The sequence below is a fragment of the Salvelinus namaycush genome, chromosome 16 (genome assembly GCF_016432855.1).
Source record: "Salvelinus namaycush isolate Seneca chromosome 16, SaNama_1.0, whole genome shotgun sequence".
NCBI lineage: Eukaryota > Metazoa > Chordata > Actinopteri > Salmoniformes > Salmonidae > Salvelinus > Salvelinus namaycush.
The window spans coordinates 46,360,515-46,379,328 of record NC_052322.1 but is presented as its reverse complement, the minus strand read 5'-3'; the positions used below and the strand labels follow the sequence as shown (position 1 = coordinate 46,379,328).

The 18,814-nt window shown below is 46.2% G+C and overlaps 1 protein-coding gene across 1 annotated transcript in view; it reads right to left on the bottom strand.

The window, feature by feature from the left end:
- Positions 1 to 3,602: 3,602 nt before the first annotated feature.
- LOC120061507 (enolase-like) overlaps positions 3,603 to 18,814 on the bottom strand; it is a 31,894-nt gene continuing 16,682 nt past the window's right edge. Inside the window, exons 6-12 of the mRNA XM_039011388.1 lie at positions 18,580 to 18,713; positions 17,320 to 17,542; positions 14,193 to 14,390; positions 9,272 to 9,473; positions 8,722 to 8,830; positions 5,661 to 5,719; positions 3,603 to 4,283 (exon numbers count right to left, since the gene is read on the bottom strand). Coding sequence (XP_038867316.1) covers positions 4,220 to 4,283; positions 5,661 to 5,719; positions 8,722 to 8,830; positions 9,272 to 9,473; positions 14,193 to 14,390; positions 17,320 to 17,542; positions 18,580 to 18,713 — 989 coding nt within the window. The 3' untranslated portion in view covers positions 3,603 to 4,219. The remainder of the gene's footprint in view (positions 4,284 to 5,660; positions 5,720 to 8,721; positions 8,831 to 9,271; positions 9,474 to 14,192; positions 14,391 to 17,319; positions 17,543 to 18,579; positions 18,714 to 18,814) is intronic.

Sequence of the window (18,814 nt, the reverse complement as noted above, 5' to 3'; positions counted from 1 at the left end):
ACTTTGGACGAAACAGCGCCGGATGTAATATGAAATCCCACACAATCCCATCGTGTATATGGTCCGCTCGGTGCCAATAAGTTGCCATGTTATTTTGTACAATTGGGGGGGGACTTCCCTTACCTGACTTGATACCCTCCCCAAACTGACTTGATACCCTCCCCAAACTGACTTGATACCCTCCCCAACCTGACTTGATACCCTCGCCAACCTGACTTGATACCCTCCCCAACCTGTCTTAATACCCTCCCCAACCTGACTTGATACCCTCCCCAAGCTGATTTGATACCCTCCCCAACCTGACTTGATACCCTCCCCAAACTGACTTGATACCCTCCCCAAACTGACTTGATACCCTCCCCAAGCTGACTTGATACCCTCCCCAACCTGACTTGATACCCTCCCCAAACTGACTTGATACCCTCCCCAACCTGACTTGATACCCTCCCCAACCTGTCTTGATACCCTCCCCAAGCTGACTTGATACCCTCCCCAACCTGACTTGATACCCTCCCCAAGCTGACTTGATACCCTCCCCAACCTGTCTTGATACCCTCCCCAAGCTGACTTGATACCCTCCCCAACCTGACTTGATACCCTCCCCAACCTGACTTGATACCCTCCCCAACCTGACTTGATACCCTCCCCAAACTGACTTGATACCCTCCCCAAGCTGACTTGATACCCTCCCCAAACTGACTTGATACCCTCCCCAACCTGACTTGATACCCTCCCCAACCTGACTACATCGCCCGATTCTCGATATCCTCGATCACTATTGGGGGGGAGGGTCTTTCTCATGGCTACCCATGTATTTCCATGGAAATATAAAGTTTATTTGGTAAGTAATAAATATATAGATATTTTTAAAAGCATTCATGATTTGCATAAATGTAATATACTATTACTCTTGTTAAAAATATGAAATGGTATTACATTTGATGAAGAGCACATTATGACTTGTTTAGGACTCGAAACTCAAAGTTAAGGACTTGAGACTTGACTTGATACTTGACGTTCTTGACTTGAGACTTGACTCGGACTTGCCTGTCTTGACTTGTGACTTGAGTGCTAAGACTTGAGACTTACTTGTGACTTGTAAAAACAATGACTTGGTCTCACCTCTGGACTTCAGTGGTCACAGCTTTCAATAGCATTTTTGTTTCAGAATACAGTAAGTAGACATGGTTTAACAAATCAATGAATTATAAAGCCCTTTAACAAAAGCCTGTACACGCTGCTCGTGTACACACTATAATAACTTGGCCCTATTTAAAACTGGTCGTTTGGATCGTGGATGCTGAATGGACGAGCAGCGTTCCAAGCCGTGATGTATCAGTAACAGTTATATCTAAAACGTATCACTACGCCTCCGTAAGAATATCATGTCGCTGTTGCTGTGGCAACCATCTCTTGTATTTATCTCAACTAGCACATTATTTCCTGCTCGCTTCCAGCCTAACATTTAGTTTGGTACAGCGGAGGGGGGTTTAATATAAGCCTCGCCGTCTGCCTTGTCTGACCTCGAAAAACAATGTTTCACTTTTAAAATGTCGATCTCTGTAGTTAGGCGTTATGAAGTTACATAAAAATGAACAAAGTAATCTGGATCAGTGATGTATTAAAACGTCATGCAACATTTTCGTGCCAAGTCATATTATTTAAGATGTAATATGTTGACATATTTTTTATAAAGGTGAAGTTAGAAAGACGAATGTATTACCCATTTACATGTACTGTACGCTGTAAATCAAAGAAAAAATCTTAAACTAAGATAAACAGAGACCTCTAGCGGTACATTTTTACTTCAATCAGTGGTAGGAGCATAGCGGTACTTCATGGCAGTAACCACCAGGGGGTGTATGACTCAAAGAAGAAGAGACTGAAGCGCAGCTCTCAAACAAGGGAGGGGTTGGTCAGTGTTTACAGATTTTCCACAACGGAGATTATTCTGATTTCCCCCAAATTCTGCCTTTTTTATGTTTCTGTCGCTGAATCAAATCTGTCTTTGAAAAACACATCAATAAGACCCATTTCCTTACTGAAAGGCAGTTGACTGCACTACTTAACTATGAGAGGCTGTAGCAGTTCCTGTGTCACAGGAGGCTGGTGGCACCTTAATTGGGGAGGACGGGCTCGTGCTAATGACTGGAGTGGAATCAGTGGAACGTTATAAAATAAATCAAAGGCGTGGTATCCAGGTGTTTGATGCCATTCCCTTTACTCCGTTCCAGACATTATTATGAGCCGTTTCACTGCTCCTAAAAGCGGAATTATAAACAGGGTAGACTGTTTGCCTCTTGCTTCATATGATCTATGTAAGGATTATGAAATGTATACAGCTAATCAATGGTGGCAGCCAGGTCTATACACTTCCGCAAAGGAATTAACTTCCAGCCTCCATGGGCAAGCAGCTATGTAGTGTAATGCTGCTGACTGAGCATCCATCTTGGCAGGGCTCAGTCAGACCTGGGTTCAACAACTATTTGAAATCATTTTAAATACTTTATCAGGGCTTGATTGAGCTTGTCTGGCAAAATGGAACCAATAGAATAGTCTATTGAATAGTCTATTGAATAGAATAGTCTCAACTTCTAACTGGCAGGGGCAGCAAGTAGCTTAGTGGTTAGAGCGTTGGGTCAGTAACCAGAAGGTTGCTAGATCAAATCCCTGAGCTGACAAGGTAAAATACCAGTTGTTCTACCCCTGAACAAGGGACTTAACCCGCTGTCATTGTAAATAAGAATTTGTTCTTAACTGACTTGCCTAGTTAAATAAAAGAAAAACCCAGATCATCTGGTAATCTAGGCAGACTGCAGGAAACACTCAAAGTATTTTAAAGATTTCAAATCATATTTAAACCCAGGTCTCCCCTTCAAGGGGAGCCTGTACATCCAGAAATGGTGTCTCTTTCCTTCTTACCGCAGGCTCATGTTACTGCCTCTCTCTGGCAGTTCCAAATACATCACAATATAGATAGCTAGGGACTTCACAGCAGACACACTTATAAACAGGCCTCAGGTCTGTTCTCCCAATTAAAACCATTATACCTGTTCTCCCACTTATAAACAGGCCTCAGGTCTGTTCTCCCACTTATAAACAGGCCTCAGGTCTGTTCTCCCACTTATAAACAGGCCTCAGGTCTGTTCTCCCACTTATTAACAGGCCTCAGGTCTGTTCTCCCACTTATAAACAGGCCTCAGGTCTGTTCTCCCACTTATAAACAGGCCTCAGGTCTGTTCTCCCACTTATTAACAGGCCTCAGGTCTGTTCTCCCACTTATTAACAGGCCTCAGGTCTGTTCTCCCACTTATTAACAGGCCTCAGGTCTGTTCTCCCACTTATTAACAGGCCTCAGGTCTGTTCTCCCACTTATAAACAGGCCTCAGGTCTGTTCTCCCACTTATAAACAGGCCTCAGGTTAAAACCATTATCATTTAGAAGGAAAACAAGCTTGATACCTTTTCAGTTGAAAAAAAGTAATTTTGATAACTATGGATGCCTTCTGGGTCCAGAATGATTTCAGAATGATTTCAGTGTCACTGAATTTTGTGATACAGGAACTTACAGATTATATAATAACAAGAAAGCACACAGAGAGGTAGAATGACATCTCTTGTCTGTTTCATAGGTTTATTTCTGGTAATTCTGCCAACGCTTACAGTAGCAACACTAGAACTTCTCTTCAGAGGTGACACATTGCACATACAGTCCTCTGTCTGTCCTGCCCAATAACAGCACAGTGCTAAACTTACAGAAGCTCTCCACTAGAATAATAGTACTCATAGGAGACAACCAAGAATCACTACAACTCACAAGAAGCAAAAACAAAGATCTCTCATCATCACACGATAAAGTTACACTGACACAAACAAAGATCTCTCATCATCACACGATAAGGTTACACTGACACAAACAAAGATCTCTCATCATCACACGATAAGGTTACACTGACACAAAGGACAAACACTATTTAAGGAGTCGTAGAGGTTAGGTTGGTGGCGGTGCATTAAGGTCAGTGCAGTACAAGTTAGATTAGGGTTTCCTAACGTGCTAACGGAACCACAGACTTGGACATTGGGGTTTAATTTCAACGGCGATCCATATTCCTTCCTCTGGACAGGGCAGTGCGTAGACACCTAGCGTGGCTTTATGTGGTGGGGTTTACTGTACTTATGCAGGATGAAAACGCAAAGGCCCAAGGAGAAGTTGAACCTCCTTAGATTGGGTGCCTGAAGTTCTGGCCAGCAAAGACAGCTTTGTCTCCAAGCTCCTCCTCAATCCTATGGAAGATAGTCAGACATTTCATTTGGCTGGAGGTTTCAACAGTTGGAGTACTAAAATAGCCTACTATTATCCTTGATAATGGCATATTAAGATGAGTGATATAGAGCGCGCCAGCTTGTAGCCCTAAAAACCAGAAATGAGTTACCTCTGATTGGTTCAGCCATTCCTACGGGGGAAAATGAATGGGGAAAGAATAGGGTTGTGGGATAGACGACGATAACAAGGTCTGAGGTAATATTCATGTTTTGTTCTATGAGGTAATATCAGTCAGGTAACATGACCTCTATGAATTATGAAGCCTTTATGTTTTGTTCTATGAGGTAATATCAGTCAGTCAACATGACCTTTATGAATTATGAAGCCTTCATGTTTTGTTCTATGAGGTAATATCAGTCAGTCAACATGACCTTTATGAATTATGAAGCCTTCATGTTTTGTTCTATGAGGTAATATCAGTCAGTCAACATGACCTTTATGAATTATGAAGCCTTCATGTTTTGTTCTATGAGGTAATATCAGTCAGTCAACATGACCTCTATGAATTATGAAGCCTTTATGTTTTGTTCTATGAGGTAATATCAGTCAGGTAACATGACCTTTATGAATTATGAAGCCTTCATGTTTTGTTCTATGAGGTAATATCAGTCAGTCAACATGACCTTTATGAATTATGAAGCCTTCATGTTTTGTTCTATGAGGTAATATCAGTCAGTCAACATGACCTTTATGAATTATGAAGCCTTTATGTTTTGTTCTATGAGGTAATATCAGTCAGGTAACATGACCTCTATGAATTATGAAGCCTTTATGTTTTGTTCTATGAGGTAATATCAGTCAGTCAACATGACCTTTATGAATTATGAAGCCTTCATGTTTTGTTCTATGAGGTAATATCAGTCAGTCAACATGACCTTTATGAATTATGAAGCCTTCATGTTTTGTTCTATGAGGTAATATCAGTCAGTCAACATGACCTTTATGAATTATGAAGCCTTCATGTTTTGTTCTATGAGGTAATATCAGTCAGTCAACATGACCTTTATGAATTATGAAGCCTTTATGTCAGCTTCAAAATTCACAAAAAGTGACGTTAGCTGATGTAGCTTATCTCATAGAACAAAACGTATACGATCTCCTAAACCTGTGTTTACCTCAGACCTTATTTTCAGCGATTATCCAAAAACCCTGCAAAAACGCCATTCATTTCCCAATAGGAGTTAGTGCCTAAAAAAGAAGCCATTATACTGCTCTCTATTTGGGCCAAATGTACACCTTTTAAGTCAAAGGATATATCTAATGAAGAACATATGACATGATATTACTAGTGACAATATTTTATACAACTGAGTTAAGAGTTTAAAGACGGAGCTCACCTGAGCAGCTGGTTGTACTTAGCCAGACGCTCAGATCTGCATGGGGCACCGGTCTTGATCTGGAGAAGGACACACAGCATACCACAGCATATCAGTTATTTAAGTTGTCTGGAACACAGCATACCACAGCATATCAGTTAATAAAGTTCACCGGAACACCAGGTATCAATACAGAATTATTCCCAGGAAAAGCTGATGCTGAAAAAACTATGGTGAGAATAAAGCAATGCTCTCATGACGGAGCTTGCAGTGGGATCACAACACGACAGAACTTGCAGTGGGATCACAACACGACGGAACTTGCAGTGGGATCACAACACGACAGAACTTGCAGTGGGATCACAACATGACGGAACTTGCAGTGGGATCACATGACAGAACTTGCAGTGGGATCACAACACGACGGAACTTGCAGTGGGATCACAACACGACGGAACTTGCAGTGGGATCACAACACGACGGAACTTGCAGTGGGATCACAACACGACGGAGCTTGCAGTGGGATCTTCAACACGACGGAACTTGCAGTGGGATCACAACACGACGGAACTTGCAGTGGGATCACAACACGACGGAGCTTGCAGTGGGATCACAACACAACGGAACTTGCAGTGGGATCACAACACGACGGAACTTGCAGTGGGATCACAACACGACAGAACTTGCAGTGGGATCTTCAACACGATAGAACTTGCAGTGGGATCACAACATGACAGAACTTGCAGTGGGATCTTCAACACGATAGAACTTGCAGTGGGATCACAACACGACGGAACTTGCAGTGGGATCTTCAACACGATAGAACTTGCAGTGGGATCACAACACGACGGAACTTGCAGTGGGATCTTCAACACGACGGAACTTGCAGTGGGATCACAACATAATAGAACTTGCAGTGGGATCACAACACGACGGAGCTTGCAGTGGGATCTTCAACACGATAGAACTTGCAGTGGGATCACAACACGACGGAACTTGCAGTGGGATCACAACACGACGGAACTTGCAGTGGGATCACAACACGACAGAACTTGCAGTGGGATCACAACACGACAGAACTTGCAGTGGGATCACAACACGACAGAACTTGCAGTGGGATCACAACACGACAGAACTTGCAGTGGGATCTTCAACACGACGGAACTTGCAGTGGGATCACAACACGACGGAACTTGCAGTGGGATCACAACACGATAGAACTTGCAGTGGGATCACAACACGATAGAACTTGCAGTGGGATCACAACACGATAGAACTTGCAGTGGGATCACAACACGATATAACTTGCAGTGGGATCACAACACGACGGAGCTTGCAGTGGGATCTTCAACATGACAGAACTTGCAGTGGGATCACAACATGACAGAACTTGCAGTGGGATCTTCAACACGATAGAACTTGCAGTGGGATCACAACACGACGGAGCTTGCAGTGGGATCACAACACGACGGAACTTGCAGTGGGATCACAACACGACGGAACTTGCAGTGGGATCACAACACGACGGAACTTGCAGTGGGATCACAACATGACGGAACTTGCAGTGGGATCACAACACGACGGAACTTGCAGTGGGATCACAACACGACGGAACTTGCAGTGGGATCACAACACGACAGAACTTGCAGTGGGATCACAACACGACAGAACTTGCAGTGGGATCACAACACGACAGAACTTGCAGTGGGATCACAACACGATAGAACTTGCAGTGGGATCACAACACGATAGAACTTGCAGTGGGATCACAACACGATAGAACTTGCAGTGGGATCACAACACGACGGAACTTGCAGTGGGATCTTCAACACGACGGAACTTGCAGTGGGATCACAACATAATAGAACTTGCAGTGGGATCACAACACGACGGAGCTTGCAGTGGGATCTTCAACACGATAGAACTTGCAGTGGGATCACAACATGACGGAACTTGCAGTGGGATCACAACACGACGGAACTTGCAGTGGGATCACAACACGACAGAACTTGCAGTGGGATCACAACACGACAGAACTTGCAGTGGGATCACAACACGACAGAACTTGCAGTGGGATCACAACACGACAGAACTTGCAGTGGGATCTTCAACACGACGGAACTTGCAGTGGGATCACAACACGACGGAACTTGCAGTGGGATCACAACACGATAGAACTTGCAGTGGGATCACAACACGATAGAACTTGCAGTGGGATCACAACACGATAGAACTTGCAGTGGGATCACAACACGATAGAACTTGCAGTGGGATCACAACACGACGGAGCTTGCAGTGGGATCTTCAACATGACAGAACTTGCAGTGGGATCACAACATGACAGAACTTGCAGTGGGATCTTCAACACGATAGAACTTGCAGTGGGATCACAACACGACGGAGCTTGCAGTGGGATCACAACACGACGGAACTTGCAGTGGGATCACAACACGACGGAACTTGCAGTGGGATCACAACACGACGGAACTTGCAGTGGGATCACAACATGACGGAACTTGCAGTGGGATCACAACACGACGGAACTTGCAGTGGGATCACAACACGACGGAACTTGCAGTGGGATCACAACACGACAGAACTTGCAGTGGGATCTTCAACACGATAGAACTTGCAGTGGGATCACAACATGACAGAACTTGCAGTGGGATCTTCAACACGATAGAACTTGCAGTGGGATCACAACACGACGGAACTTGCAGTGGGATCACAACACGACGGAACTTGCAGTGGGATCACAACACGACAGAACTTGCAGTGGGATCACAACACGATAGAACTTGCAGTGGGATCACAACACGATAGAACTTGCAGTGGGATCACAACACGACGGAGCTTGCAGTGGGATCACAACACGACGGAGCTTGCAGTGGGATCACAACACGATAGAACTTGCAGTGGGATCACAACACGATAGAACCAAGTGTCTGTCTGCTGAACTTTGAACCAACATCTCCTTCAGTGTTAGATCACACCTGTATTAAAATCTGCTTCACTAAATAAATGTAATTTTGATAAAAGTAATCCAATGAAATCTGTAATCTGATGAGAAGGTGTATCCTACCTGTCCAGTGCAGAGACCGACGACCAGGTCAGCGATGAAAGTGTCCTCGGTCTCTCCAGAGCGATGGCTGACCATCACCCCCCAGCCATTGGTCTGGGCCATTTTGCAGCTACACACAGGAAACAGCGAACACATTCATTAGCTAGTACAGAAACTTACACATACATACCACAGGAGGCTGGTGGCACCTTAATTGGGGAGGACGGGCTCGTGGTAACGGCTGGAGCGGAATAGGTGTGTAATGGTAACAAATACATCAAGCACATGGTTTCCATGTGGTTAATGCCGTTCTATTTGCTGCGTTCCGGCCATTATTACGAGCTGTTCTCCCCTCAGCATCCTCCACTGGTACACCCAATGTCCCCAGATGGGTTTGACACCCAGGTCCACATTAACCATCCACTACATTTCCCCCTTTCATCAGTCTCCCTTTACCTTCAGCACTGTCTGAAACAATGGCAACAAAATGGCTGCCAGTGGAGTGACACTCCACTCAGTGATGGAACCAGGCTGAACCAAAATGGCCGTCTGTGTGTGGACAGTTACTCACGCCTGCAGGGACTCTGTGACGGAGCCGATCTGGTTGACCTTGAGCAGCAGGCAGTTGCAGGCCTTGTCGGCCACACCCTTGGCGATGCGCTTGGGGTTGGTGACGGTCAGATCGTCACCCACCACCTGGATGCTGGTCTCAGCCGTGAACTTGGACCATGCCGCCCAGTCATCCTGGTCAAAGGGATCCTCAATGGACACCACTGTAGAAGACAGAGGAGAAGGGCTGTAACGGGTTAGTCGTTAGAACATGTTGCTAAGGTCACTACTGGGGAGAGACGGGGGGAAAAAGAGCCGTGCAACTCTAAAGCCTAATCGACTGCAATTACAAATGTGAATGGGTAATAGTGTGCACTATGGGTAATAGGGTGTCCTATGGGTAATAGGGTGCACTATGGGTAATAGGGTGCACTATGGGTAATAGTGTGCACTATGGGTAATAGTGTGCACTATGGGTAATAGGGTGCCCTATGGGTAATAGTGTGCACTATGGGTAATAGGGTGCCCTATGGGTAATAGGGTGTCCTATGGGTAATAGCGTGCCCTATGGGTAATAGGGTGCACTATGGGTAATAGGGTGCACTATGGGTAATAGGGTGCACTATGGGTAATAGGGTGCCCTATGGGTAATAGGGTGCCCTATGGGTAATAGGGTGTCCTATGGGTAATAGGGTGCACTATGGGTAATAGGGTGCACTATGGGTAATAGCGTGTCCTATGGGTAATAGGGTGTCCTATGGGTAATAGGGTGTCCTATGGGTAATAGGGTGCACTATGGGTAATAGGGTGCCCTATGGGTAATAGGGTGCACTATGGGTAATAGGGTGCCCTATGGGTAATAGGGTGCCCTATGGGTAATAGCGTGTCCTATGGGTAATAGGGTGCCCTATGGGTAATAGGGTGCCCTATGGGTAATAGGGTGTCCTATGGGTAATAGCGTGTCCTATGGGTAATAGGGTGTCCTATGGGTAATAGCGTGTCCTATGGGTAATAGGGTGTCCTATGGGTAATAGGGTGTCCTATGGGTAATAGGGTGTCCTATGGGTAATAGGGTGCACTATGGGTAATAGGGTGCACTATGGGTAATAGGGTGTCCTATGGGTAATAGCGTGTCCTATGGGTAATAGGGTGTCCTATGGGTAATAGGGTGCCCTATGGGTAATAGGGTGTCCTATGGGTAATAGCGTGTCCTATGGGTAATAGCGTGCCCTATGGGTAATAGCGTGTCCTATGGGTAATAGCGTGTCCTATGGGTAATAGCGTGTCCTATGGGTAATAGCGTGCCCTATGGGTAATAGCGTGTCCTATGGGTAATAGCGTGTCCTATGGGTAATAGGGTGCCCTATGGGTAATAGGGTGCACTATGGGTAATAGGGTGCCCTATGGGTAATAGGGTGCCCTATGGGTAATAGCGTGTCCTATGGGTAATAGCGTGTCCTATGGGTAATAGGGTGTCCTATGGGTAATAGGGTGTCCTATGGGTAATAGTGTGCACTATGGGTAATAGCGTGTCCTATGGGTAATAGGGTGCACTATGGGTAATAGGGTGCCCTATGGGTAATAGGGTGCCCTATGGGTAATAGCGTGTCCTATGGGTAATAGCGTGTCCTATGGGTAATAGCGTGTCCTATGGGTAATAGCGTGTCCTATGGGTAATAGGGTGTCCTATGGGTAATAGGGTGTCCTATGGGTAATAGGGTGTCCTATGGGTAATAGCGTGTCCTATGGGTAATAGCGTGTCCTATGGGTAATAGCGTGTCCTATGGGTAATAGGGTGTCCTATGGGTAATAGGGTGTCCTATGGGTAATAGCGTGCACTATGGGTAATAGCGTGCCCTATGGGTAATAGCGTGCACTATGGGTAATAGCGTGCCCTATGGGTAATAGCGTGCCCTATGGGTAATAGCGTGCACTATGGGTAATAGGGTGCCCTATGGGTAATAGCGTGTCCTATGGGTAATAGGGTGCCCTATGGGTAATAGGGTGCCCTATGGGTAATAGGGTGTCCTATGGGTAATAGGGTGTCCTATGGGTAATAGCGTGTCCTATGGGTAATAGGGTGTCCTATGGGTAATAGTGTGCACTATGGGTAATAGTGTGCACTATGGGTAATAGCGTGTCCTATGGGTAATAGTGTGCACTATGGGTAATAGCGTGTCCTATGGGTAATAGCGTGTCCTATGGGTAATAGGGTGTCCTATGGGTAATAGGGTGTCCTATGGGTAATAGCGTGTCCTATGGGTAATAGGGTGCCCTATGGGTAATAGGGTGCCCTATGGGTAATAGGGTGCACTATGGGTAATAGGGTGCCCTATGGGTAATAGGGTGTCCTATGGGTAATAGCGTGTCCTATGGGTAATAGGGTGTCCTATGGGTAATAGCGTGCACTATGGGTAATAGTGTGCACTATGGGTAATAGCGTGTCCTATGGGTAATAGTGTGCCCTATGGGTAATAGCGTGCCCTATGGGTAATAGCGTGCACTATGGGTAATAGGGTGCCCTATGGGTAATAGCGTGTCCTATGGGTAATAGGGTGCCCTATGGGTAATAGGGTGCCCTATGGGTAATAGGGTGTCCTATGGGTAATAGGGTGTCCTATGGGTAATAGCGTGTCCTATGGGTAATAGGGTGTCCTATGGGTAATAGTGTGCACTATGGGTAATAGTGTGCACTATGGGTAATAGCGTGTCCTATGGGTAATAGTGTGCACTATGGGTAATAGCGTGTCCTATGGGTAATAGCGTGTCCTATGGGTAATAGGGTGTCCTATGGGTAATAGCGTGTCCTATGGGTAATAGCGTGTCCTATGGGTAATAGCGTGTCCTATGGGTAATAGGGTGCCCTATGGGTAATAGGGTGCCCTATGGGTAATAGGGTGCCCTATGGGTAATAGGGTGCACTATGGGTAATAGGGTGCCCTATGGGTAATAGGGTGTCCTATGGGTAATAGCGTGTCCTATGGGTAATAGGGTGTCCTATGGGTAATAGTGTGCACTATGGGTAATAGTGTGCACTATGGGTAATAGCGTGTCCTATGGGTAATAGCGTGCACTATGGGTAATAGCGTGTCCTATGGGTAATAGCGTGTCCTATGGGTAATAGCGTGTCCTATGGGTAATAGCGTGTCCTATGGGTAATAGCGTGTCCTATGGGTAATAGCGTGTCCTATGGGTAATAGCGTGTCCTATGGGTAATAGGGTCCTATGGGTAATAGGGTGTCCTATGGGTAATAGCGTGTCCTATGGGTAATAGCGTGTCCTATGGGTAATAGCGTGTCCTATGGGTAATAGCGTGTCCTATGGGTAATAGTGTGCACTATGGGTAATAGCGTGCACTATGGGTAATAGCGTGTCCTATGGGTAATAGTGTGCACTATGGGTAATAGCGTGTCCTATGGGTAATAGCGTGTCCTATGGGTAATAGGGTGTCCTATGGGTAATAGGGTGTCCTATGGGTAATAGCGTGTCCTATGGGTAATAGGGTGTCCTATGGGTAATAGCGTGTCCTATGGGTAATAGGGTGCCCTATGGGTAATAGGGTGCCCTATGGGTAATAGCGTGTCCTATGGGTAATAGCGTGTCCTATGGGTAATAGGGTGCCCTATGGGTAATAGGGTGCCCTATGGGTAATAGCGTGTCCTATGGGTAATAGCGTGTCCTATGGGTAATAGCGTGTCCTATGGGTAATAGGGTGCCCTATGGGTAATAGCGTGTCCTATGGGTAATAGCGTGCCATTTAGGATTGTTAAACCGGAGTCTTAACAGTATAATGAGGATCAGTGTTTATCTCAGTAACAGACCTGGGTAACTCAGCCAGAGTCTTAACAGTATAATGAGGATCAGTGTTTATCTCAGTAACAGACCTGGGTAACTCAGCCGGAGTCTTAACAGTATAATGAGGATCAGTGTTTATCTCAGTAACAGACCTGGGTAACTCAGCCGGAGTCTTAACAGTATAATGAGGATCAGTGTTTATCTCAGTAACAGACCTGGGTAACTCAGCCGGAGTCTTAACAGTATAATGAGGATCAGTGTTTATCTCAGTAACAGACCTGGGTAACTCAGCCGGAGTCTTAACAGTATAATGAGGATCAGTGTTTATCTCAGTAACAGACCTGGGTAACTCAGCCGGAGTCTTAACAGTATAATGAGGATCAGTGTTATCTCAGTAACAGACCTGGGTAACTCAGCCGGAGTCTTAACAGTATAATGAGGATCAGTGTTTATCTCAGTAACAGACCTGGGTAACTCAGCCGGAGTCTTAACAGTATAATGAGGATCAGTGTTATCTCAGTAACAGACCTGGGTAACTCAGCCGGAGTCTTAACAGTATAATGAGGATCAGTGTTTATCTCAGTAACAGACCTGGGTAACTCAGCCGGAGTCTTAACAGTATAATGAGGATCAGTGTTATCTCAGTAACAGACCTGGGTAACTCAGCCGGAGTCTTAACAGTATAATGAGGATCAGTGTTTATCTCAGTAACAGACCTGGGTAACTCAGCCGGAGTCTTAACAGTATAATGAGGATCAGTGTTATCTCAGTAACAGACCTGGGTAATTCAGCCGGAGTCTTAACAGTATAATGAGGATCAGTGTTATCTCAGTAACAGACCTGGGTAACTCAGCCGGAGTCTTAACAGTATAATGAGGATCAGTGTTATCTCAGTAACAGACCTGGGTAATTCTTCATCTAGTGGTAGTAGCACTGCCGACCCCAGGCAACCTATCCCCCTTGGTGATGGGGACCCTGGACAAAAGTAGTGCACTATATAGGGAATAGAGCTCTTGTCTAAAGTAGTGCACTATATAGGGAATAGGGCTCTTGTCTAAAGTAGTGCACTATATAGGGAATAGGGCTCTGGTCTAAAGTAGGGCACTATATAGGGAATAGGGTGCCATTTGGGACACATGAACACCCACCTGGATAATCCTTGACGAAGCTCTTGTAGAGGTCTCCCAGCTGGTCTGGGGTGATGTAACGGCTGGAGTCGTCAGGTGACTTGAAGTCCAGGTCGTATTTCCCGTCCTTGTAGAACTCGGAGGCGGCCACGTCCATGCCGATCACAATCTTGTCGGTGTAGCCGGCTTTGCTAATGGCTTCCTTCAGCAACTCCAGAGCTGAGAGGAACATAGATGAATAAGAGATTCCCTCACGCTAAATTATCAGATTTGCTTGGCTTGATATAGTATAATGAGAAAAAAAAAAATTCTTCATATTTAAATAGTGTACAATACCATTAACAAAATACAATATTGAGTAGTCTATAATTTGTGGCCAAATCACTTCAAGTAACTTCAAACCTAGTCATTGAACTGATTTGAGTTGATTTGATCATGCAATTGTTAAGATATTCTTCAGGTAGCTTGCACAATAAATAAATAAGTAGGAGAATAAATCCTCAATTATTTTACAGTTTCATCATGACCTCTGCTAAGTGCCCCACTGGGGCTTCTGCCATCTTAGCACCTTGACCAATAACCTGGCACCGAGCTGGCACTGAGCTGCACTGAGCTACACTGACCTGGCACTGAGCTGGCACGGAGCTGCACTGAGCTGGCACTGAGCTACACTGACCTGGCACTGAGCTACACTGACCTGGCACTGAGCTACATTGACCTGGCACTGAGCTGCACTGACCTGGCACTGAGCTACATTGACCTGGCACTGAGCTACACTGACCTGGCACTGAGCTACACTGACCTGGCACTGAGCTACACTGACCTGGCACTGAGCTGCACTGACCTGGCACTGAGCTGCACTGACCTGGCACTGAGCTGCACTGACCTGGCACTGAGCTACACTGACCTGGCACTGAGCTACACTGACCTGGCACTGAGCTACATTGACCTGGCACTGAGCTACATTGACCTGGCACTGAGCTGCACTGACCTGGCACTGAGCTGCACTGACCTGGCACTGAGCTGCACTGACCTGGCACTGAGCTACACTGACCTGGCACTGAGCTACATTGACCTGGCACTGAGCTACACTGACCTGGCACTGAGCTACACTGACCTGGCACTGAGCTACACTGACCTGGCACTGAGCTGCACTGACCTGGCACTGAGCTGCACTGACCTGGCACTGAGCTGTACTGAGCTACACTGACCTGGCACTGAGCTGCACTGACCTGGCACTGACCTGCACTGAGCTACACTGAGCTACACTGAGCTGCACTGAGCTACACTGACCTGGCACTGAGCTGCACTGAGCTACACTGAGCTGCACTGAGCTACACTGACCTGGCACTGAGCTACAGTGACCTGGCACTGAGCTACACTGACCTGACACTGAGCTACATTGACCTGGCACTGACCTGGCACTGAGCAGCACTGACCTGGCACTGAGCTACACTGACCTGGCACTGAGCTACACTGACCTGGCACTGAGCTACACTGACCTGGCACTGAGCTACACTGACCTGGTACTGAGCTACACTGACCTGGCACTGAGCTACACTGACCTGGCACTGAGCTACATTGACCTGGCACTGACCTGGCACTGAGCTACACTGACCTGGCACTGAGCTACACTGACCTGGCACTGAGCTACACTGACCTGGCACTGAGCTACATTGACCTGGCACTGACCTGGCACTGAGCTACACTGACCTGGCACTGAGCTACACTGACCTGGCACAGAGCTACACTGACCTGGCACTGAGCTACATTGACCTGGCACTGAGCTACACTGACCTGGCACTGAGCTACACTGACCTGGCACTGATCTACACTGACCTGGCACAGAGCTACATTGACCTGGCACTGAGCTACACTGACCTGGCACTGAGCTACACTGACCTGGCACTGAGCTACACTGACCTGGCACTGAGCTACACTGACCTGGCACTGAGCTACACTGACCTGGCACTGAGCTACACTGACCTGGCACTGAGCTACACTGAGCTACACTGACCTGGCACTGACCTGGCACTGACCTGGCACTGAGCTACACTGACCTGGCACTGAGCTACATTGACCTGGCACTGAGCTACACTGACCTGGCACTGAGCTACACTGACCTGGCACTGAGCTACACTGAGCTACATTGACCTGGCACTGAGCTACATTGACCTGGCACTGAGCTACACTGACCTGGCACTGAGCTACACTGACCTGGCACTGAGCTACATTGACCTGGCACTGAGCTACATTGACCTGGCACTGAGCTACACTGACCTGGCACTGAGCTACACTGACCTGGCACTGAGCTACACTGACCTGGCACTGAGCTGGCACTGAGCTGCACTGAGCTGCACTGAGCAGCATTACTCATTATCCAACTGAAGTGAAGCTGCAGTGGTGCCATACTGCTGGTCTTGTATTGGGAAAAGAAAGGTTTTCCTGTTGCAGCTTGTGACAACTGATGCTGTGAAAAGGGCTATACATCTGACTGATTATTGGCTGGATTGATTGACTGACTGACTTACTGTCAAATCTGACTGATTGATTAACTGACTTGACAGACTTACTGTCAATCTGACTGATTGATTAACTGACTGACTGGTTAACTGACTGATTAACTGACTGACGCTCATGGTCTCTCCCCTTGTTCTCCAGGATGTTGGGGGAGAAGCCTCCCTTGTCTTCTACGTTGGTGCTATTCCTCCAATCTCCCTCTCTCAACCCCTCCCACCCTCTCTCAATCCCTCCCACCCTCTCTCAACCCCTCCCTCCCTCTCTCAACCCATCTCTCCCTTTCTCTACCCCTCCCTCTCAACCCCTCCCACCCTCTCTCAACCCCTCCCACCCTCTCTCAACCCATCTCTCCCATTCTCTACCCCTCCCTCTCATACCCTCCATCCCTCCCTCAACCCCTCCATCCCACCCTCCCTCCCTCTCCCCTCCCTCAAACCCTCCATCCCTCCCTCAAGCCCGCCATCCCTCTTTCTCTCTCTTACCTTCCTTGTTCTCCAGGATGTTTGGGACGAAGCCTCCCTCGTCTCCCTCCCTCCCTCAACCCCTCCATCCCTCTCTCAACCCCTCTCCCCTCCCTCAAGCCCTCCATCCCTCCCTCAAGCCCGCCATCCCTCTTTCTCTCTCTTACCTTCCTTGTTCTCCAGGATGTTAGGGGCGAAGCCTCCCTCGTCTCCCACGTTAGTGGCGTCCTGACCGTACTTCTTCTTGATAACGTTCTTCAGGTTGTGGTAGACCTCGGCTCCGATCCTCATGGCCTCCTTGAAGGTGCTGGCTCCTACAGGGAGGATCATGAACTCCTGCATGGCCAGCTTGTTGCCTGCGTGGGAACCGCCATTGATCACGTTGAAGGCCTTGGACAGAGACAGAGGTTTGAACTTTAGTTTCAAATTACAGTTAACGTTAAGGAAAGTAATGTTGTAAATATAAGAGGTGGTTCTGTAATTACAGTTAAAGTTAAGTAAAGTCTTGTTGTAAATATAAGAGGTGGTTCTGTAATTACAGTTAAAGCTAAGTAAAGTCTTGTTTTAAATATAAGAGGTGGTTCTGCAATTACAGTTAAAGCTAAGTAAAGTAATATTGTAAATATAAGAGGTGGTTCTGTAATTACAGTTAAAGCTAAGTCAAGTCTTATAATAAATATAAGAGGTGGTTCTGTAATTACAGTTAAAGCTAAGTAAAGTCTTGTTGTAAATATAAGAGGTGGTTCTGTAATTACAGTTAAAGCTAAGTAAAGTCTTGTTGTAAATATAAGAGGTGGTTCTGTAATTACAGTTAAAGCTAAGTAAAGTCTTATAATAAATATAAGAGGTGGTTCTGGAATTACAGTTAAAGTTAAGTAAAGTCTTGTTGTAAATATAAGAGGTGGTTCTGTAATTACAGTTAAAGTTAAGTAAAGTCTTGTTGTAAATATAAGAGGTGGTTCTGTAATTACAGTTAAAGTTAAGTAAAGTCTTGTTGTAAATATAAGAGGTGGTTCTGTAATTACAGTTAAAGTTAAGTAAAGTAATATTGTAAATATAAGAGGTGGTTCTGTAATTACAGTTAAAGTTAAGTAAAGTCTTGTTGTAAATATAAGAGGTGGTTCTGTAATTACAGTTAAAGCTAAGTAAAGTCTTGTTGTAAATATAAGAGGTGACTGAGTGAACCACTATTTGTTTTATTTGATTTATGTCAACTTTATTTAACCAGGTAGGCCAGTTGAGAACAAGTTCTCATTTACAACTATGGGATGATGATTAATGTTGTCTGAAACCTGTAAAGTTGTGTTAACTCCCTGAGCTTAGTGCCTAGGCTTTAGCTCGGAGGACTAACAGACTTATTGGTAGCAGGAGACCGAGGTCCAAGCCAAAGTCAGTCACATAAATATAAAATCTAAACACAGGCTTACGGGGACGGGTAGGATGACATCGGGGTTCCCAGCGAGGTCAGCGATGTGACGGTACAGGGGGACACCTTTCTCAGCAGCACCGGCCTTGCACACAGCCAGGGACACGCCCAGGATGGCGTTGGCACCAAACTTAGCTGGGAGGAGAGCGGGTGAGGGGGTGGGGGAGGAGGTAAGTGCCCATACAGCTCTTTTCTGCCTCTTACTCCTCTCATCATTGGTTTTAAAAGGTGGTTCC